General features: G+C 54.0%; 1 protein-coding gene across 1 annotated transcript in view; it reads right to left on the reverse strand.

The window, feature by feature from the left end:
• Positions 1-1,003: 1,003 nt before the first annotated feature.
• PROC (protein C (inactivator of coagulation factors Va and VIIIa)) overlaps positions 1,004-5,699 on the reverse strand; it is a 9,544-nt gene continuing 4,848 nt past the window's right edge. The window contains exons 5-8 of the mRNA XM_008574353.1: positions 5,470-5,693; positions 3,284-3,423; positions 2,406-2,523; positions 1,004-1,600 (exon numbers count right to left, since the gene is read on the reverse strand). Of these exons, the coding sequence (XP_008572575.1) occupies positions 1,011-1,600; positions 2,406-2,523; positions 3,284-3,423; positions 5,470-5,693 (1,072 nt within the window). The 3' untranslated portion in view covers positions 1,004-1,010. The remainder of the gene's footprint in view (positions 1,601-2,405; positions 2,524-3,283; positions 3,424-5,469; positions 5,694-5,699) is intronic.

Below are 5,699 nucleotides of genomic sequence, written 5' to 3' on the forward strand. Positions count from 1 at the left end.
TCACCACCATTCTTTTTTTATTTTAAAAAAAGATGACCAGTAAGGGGATCTTAACCCTTGACTTGGTGTTGTCAGCACCACGCTCAGCCAGTGAGCCACGGGCCGGCCCTTCACCACCATTCCTTCTTATCATGTATTTATTGATTTCAAATCAGGGTATCCTAAGTTTTCTCTCTGTCTCATCCAATTATGCTTATAGGGCCGGGTTAAGACAGAGCCTCCTGCTTGCTGCTGTTCATGCTTGTGCAACATTGCTCTTAAATAGCTTCCCCAGCTACACTGAGAGCTCACACTGGGCCAAACCAACACCTTCTGAATCTCTGGCTACATTCCCAAAGGGCTGATGAGGGCCTCCACACCCAGCAGGCAGCAAAACAGCTACCCCCTAGGAACGGGGAAGAGAGAAAAGCACCTGGGTTTTGGAGTCTGCCCTAGATTTGCATCCTGGCTCCACCATGTGAACCTTCCTGAGCCTCAGTTTCCTCCTCTGTAATAGGAGCTAAAAACACCTGCTTCCATAGGGTTTACTCTATAGCCAGTCAAGCTTTAGGTTTAGGATCCCTGACTCGCACAGGCTCTTTCCAAGGCCCTGGGAAAGGCTCTAGCAGTTTTGTAGTTACATTTTAATTCTTTTTCATAAAGAAGACACTCTCCCCTCCAACTTTTATCATCTTCAAACACCAAAAACTTATATCTGCTCCTCCTCACCCCCCAGAGTTGCTTTGGGAGTTAAGTAAAAATCTGTTCATAAAACGTGATTTATAAACTGGGTAATTTATAAGGACATGAAATTTAAATTTATTGAGTGTGTATGTCATAAAACATATGACATACATGCCCAATAAATGTTACTTCTTTCTAGAACACCCAGAAAACAGATGGAAGGACAGACAGAACAGCAGGCTGGTGTGCTTGTTGCATGCCCCTTTAATGTCCCATATATTGCCATTCAACAGCCCAGCCCCACTCCAGGAGTGGCCTCTGGGGCCCAGAGAGGACAAGGGGGGATGCTAAGGCGCCTGGCTCTTGAGCGAGGCTTCCTTATCTCTGATGTGGCCGTGGATCCAGTCAAGGTAGCGGCTGACTTTGGTGTAAACACCGTAGTTGTGAAGGAGCCCACAGCCCTCACCCCAGCTCACCAAGCCCACCAGGAACCAGGTGCCATGGAAGGAAGTGACCATGGGCCCCCCACTGTCACCCTCACAGGCATCCCGCCGGTCCCCGAGGATGCCCGCACATAGCATGTTCTCAGAGATCACGTTGTTCATGACCTTGCTGCACTCATTGCGCGGCACCAAGGGAATCTTGATGAACCTGAGGATGGAGGTGCGGTTCCTCTTGGTGTCTTTCTCTCGGCTGCTGTGATAGCCCCAGCCCGTCACCAACATTTCCTGGCCAGCCTGAGTGAGCTCGCGCTCTGCAAGGCCACTGTCCGGGAGGCAGACGGGCACGATGGTGTCTGAGAGTGTGGCGGGCTGGGCCAGCTGAAGCAGCGCGATGTCATTGTCGGTGGTACTTTTGCTGTAGTTGGGGTGGATGAGGACCTCCTTGATGTCCACCTCCATCTCCAAATTATCTATGCGCCGCAGGTCATACTCCCCTGCAGGACAGAGGGCACCGTCAGAGTGAGCCTGGGGAGCCTCTGCCCCGGCCACTTTCCTGAGGCCCACATGACTTCTATGCTCCTGCAGGCCTGGACAGAGGCCCTGAAGTGGGTCCACAGCTGGACAATGTTCACCTGTGTGTCCCAGGCACTGTTGTGGAGCTGCCTGTCTATGCTTGGATCCCTATCAAGGGTGACTTTTCCTGCCAGTAGGAGTGGCCCCCGGGGGTCATAAGTGCTGAAGGTAATTGCAGGGAGTGTGAATTTGGTCATTCTCAATACACTTTTCCTTCTTTTTTGCATAAAGTCAATTGACAGCCCCCTCCGGAAATTGTCATAGAGGGGGTCTAGGCTTGGGGACCCCCAGACTATGAGGGAAGCATCTCGATGCTTTGGCAGATGCCAGGGCCCCTGCTGCACAGCTCTATCCCTGTGAGTCTGTGTGAAGCATGGCCCTGAGGTCAGGCCTTGCAGCTCTCTGCACCCAGGGATGCTGAGGCACACAGCCTGCTCCATATGCGTGAGTAAAGAGGCAAGGATGTGTGTGACCCCCTCACTTAAAAACACATGTGTGCAAGTGCCTGTGCCCAGATTTGTAGAGGGCACCAGAGAATCCCCTACCTGCAGAATACCAGGTGTCACACAGTGGGCAGTGGGGACACATAGGCCTCTTCCCTCCAGACACCTGTGGAGCTCAAGCACCCTGGGGAACAGGGTTTCCCAAATCTGGACAGCCTGCCTGGCCCCACCCACTCCCCAGGCCTGTGACAGCCCCCTCCTCCTGCCTGGCTCCAGCCCGCACCAAGCCTGACGATGAGCTTCCTGGAGTCCTCCATGCAGTGGGCCGCCGTCAGCACCCAGGATGTGTGGATGAGCACTGCTCCGCAGGCCAGCTTCTTCTTTGAGTCCAGCAGGACCACCTGGAATGGGGACGAGCGAGTGACATCACGTGGCTGCCTTCTGACAACTCAGTCCAGGGCCCCTGGGTTCACATGGCCCCTGGCATGGTACTTAAGTGCTTTCCTGGGTTCCTTGGTCACATGGGTATAGGCTTACAGACCTTTCCTGGCATTTTGTATTTCTGCACATTTTATGGTGTTGGCCTGTCCCAGGGTGTCTCTCTGACTTTGCCCATGATGTTCCTGTAGTCGTCCTCAGCCACACCCCACGTCACTGAGAGAGCTCTTCTCATCCTTGGGGTCTTGGGTCAGGCCTCATATCCTCTGAAAAGCCTTTATGGCCCCCAGGCTGCTTTCAGTGTCCCCTTGAGGCTTCCCTCAGCCCTTGTCCTGGTGGCCATCCTGGCCCTGGTCCCATTGGGTTGCCTGGTATTTAGGATCCTGACCCTCCCAGAGTCTGTGAGCTCCCCAAGGCCAGTACCCCAACTTGTTGATTTCTGTACCTCCCCACCTCCAGTGTCTGACAGAGAGAAGAACCAAGTGTTAGTTCCCATGCTGAGGCGGTAGAGGTACTCAGGGGTCACCCTCCCTCCTAGCCCTCCCATCAGGTCACCTCCATCTTTCCCTGTACCCCCTCCTCACCCTTATCACTCCTCCCAGCTGCCCCCCAAGCAACAGAAGCAATTCCCTCTAGGCTTCTGCATCCTGAGCAAGAACTCCCAGTAGGGGCTCACTGACCCCTGACCCAGCAAATGAGAGGTGGCCCTGCCTCTCCTCGTACCTGCCAGGGGCTGTCTCCCTGTCTGGTCAACTTCCCATCGACGATCCGCGGGCCCATCTGGTTCACTTGGTCTGTGTTGTGTTTCAAGTGACTGCGCTTCATCTCCATGTGCATCCCCAGCCTCCCACAAGGGAACCTCACTGAAGGTAGAGGGAGGCAGTAAGGGGCCTGCCAGGCAGCACTCCTGAGGCCGCCCTCCCATCTCTGTCCTCCTCCTGCCTGTAGACTAGTCTGCGGGCTCATTGCAGAGCTTGAGGGATAAATGATGCTTAGAACACTCAATTAACTTTAGCTACGAATCCCCTTCAGTCAGTCAGTCAACAGACAGTGCCACCTAATGGCAAGGGGCAGACCATTCAACATCACTGCCTGGCTGTGTGTCCTTGCACGGGTTGTTAAACTTCTGAAAAGCTCATTACACCCCAGGGCTGTTCCGGGTAATCTCTGAGGTATGTAAGTAAGGTCTCATGCTGGGATGCTGCCACGATCCTAGCAGAGGTAAGAAATTATGGGGAGAAAGAGGGGGGCATTATTGGAGAGCCCCAAAGTAGCCCTGAGCACGGTTGTGAGGCCTCCCTGCCAAGAGCAGAGAGCATACCATGGAGAACTGAGGGCTGGAAGGTCTGCAGGGTCTGCTCATGATGGACCCTGACTGCCAGCTGAAGAGATCTAGACTGGCAATGGAGCAATGGGAAGCTGTCAGCCAGGGAACTGCCCCAGGACGAGAGAATGGAGAGGAGACAACAGCAACAAAATTCCAGAAGGTGCTCAGCAGATGGACATGGTGACTGACTTGGCAGACCAAGAAAGCAAAAACCTCAGCCAGTAATGGCAGTGCCAGAAGCTGATGGATTGTTTCACAGAACCTCAGGAAGCCTCGGTGCTTCTGAGGGAGGCAGTGCGGGTGGGCCTGCAGATGGGAGGCATGTTGGGAGTTTACAAGAGAAACTGCTGGAGCCCTCCTCAGCGGCTTGACTCCCTTCTCCTACCCCATCCGGAAGACCATTTCCTGCAGAGGGTGAACCAGAGCCCATGACCCGGCACAGCCACAGGAAAGAGCGGCATGCTTGGCTGACCACGGGGAGTCACACAAATGTCCTCAGACTGCACAGACACTAGCTCCCCTTCCCCACCCTGCTCTAAGGAGCTGGAAGCCAGGCCTGAGCATCTTCCAGCATGAGCTTGGAGAATTCCTCTCAGAAACCAGACTACAAGAAGAGTCTTAAGGACATGGGCAGTGGTGGTTCTGCTGATGGCCTGAGCCTGCTGATGACCTGGACCTTCTGATGGCCTCGCCAGGGAAGTGCACAGGCCAGGAGATCCACCAGGTATTTCTTTGCAACTTCTTGTGAATCTCTAATTATTTCAAAGTACAAAGTTAGAAAAAAATTTTTAGTAGAAGGATTGAGAATATAAAGTGTGGAAAGTTCCCTAAAAGAAGAACACAAAGTCAAAGAGATGGAAAATGGAAGAGACGATAAAACTAGAGGAAAGAGATCTAAATAACAAGAGGTCCAGGAAGAGAGGATAGAGAAAGCAGAGCAGAGATTGTCAGAGAAATAACTAAAAAATGTTCCTAGACGCAGAAGACAGGAATTCCCACATTGAAAGGGCTCACCAGGAGTCACAAGGAATGAAAAGAGACCCCACCAAGGAACAACATGCTGAGGTTCATTACATGAGTCGTAAAACTGACTTTTAAAACTTTATATGCATATAAATTAAGTAAAAATAAAAATACATAAGAAGGAAAATATAAAAGAAGGCAGTATCAGGGTTCTGTTCTCTCCTCAGAGAAGCAAGGGGTAAAGAGATGGGACGCGTGGCCGACAATGTGTCATAAGGGAACGAACTATCCCAGATAGATGGAAGAGGACGCTGGAGGCTGGCCCCCAGGTCCGCTCCCACTTGGGAGCTGACCTACCGATGGACTCAAGCTCCAGGAGGTGTCCCCAAGGGTGCAGGGACACCTGGAGGAAGCCAGGCAAGCAAAGACGAGAGAAAGCAGAAACTGGACCGAGGGCACTGTCCCTCTGGCGGGCTGACGGCACCAGCAGTGACCAGTTACCCTATGATTCAACCCTGGTCATCGCTCACGTCTGGGAGCCTCCCAGTGCCCCCCACGCCCTCCCCGCCCGGGCGTCTGCAGGGATTCCGGAGCCTGGGGCCCGGCTGGGGCCGCTCACCCTCGGGCTGGCACTGCACGTGGTCGTCCCCCAGCTTGTAGCCCGGCGCGCAGCTGCACAGGCGCCTGCCGCCCTCCTCCAGGCAGTAGTGCGCGCAGCCGCCGTTGTCCACCGAGCAGTTGAAGAAGCGCACCTCTGGCGACAGGAAGGCAGCGCTGACAGCGGGCGGTGGCGCGAAGTGCGCGGCCCCGCCGCCCCCGGCCCCGGCCGCCCAGCTCACCGCGCTGGCA

This window comes from Galeopterus variegatus, unplaced genomic scaffold, assembly GCF_000696425.1.
Source record: "Galeopterus variegatus unplaced genomic scaffold, G_variegatus-3.0.2 Scaffold1035, whole genome shotgun sequence".
NCBI lineage: Eukaryota > Metazoa > Chordata > Mammalia > Dermoptera > Cynocephalidae > Galeopterus > Galeopterus variegatus.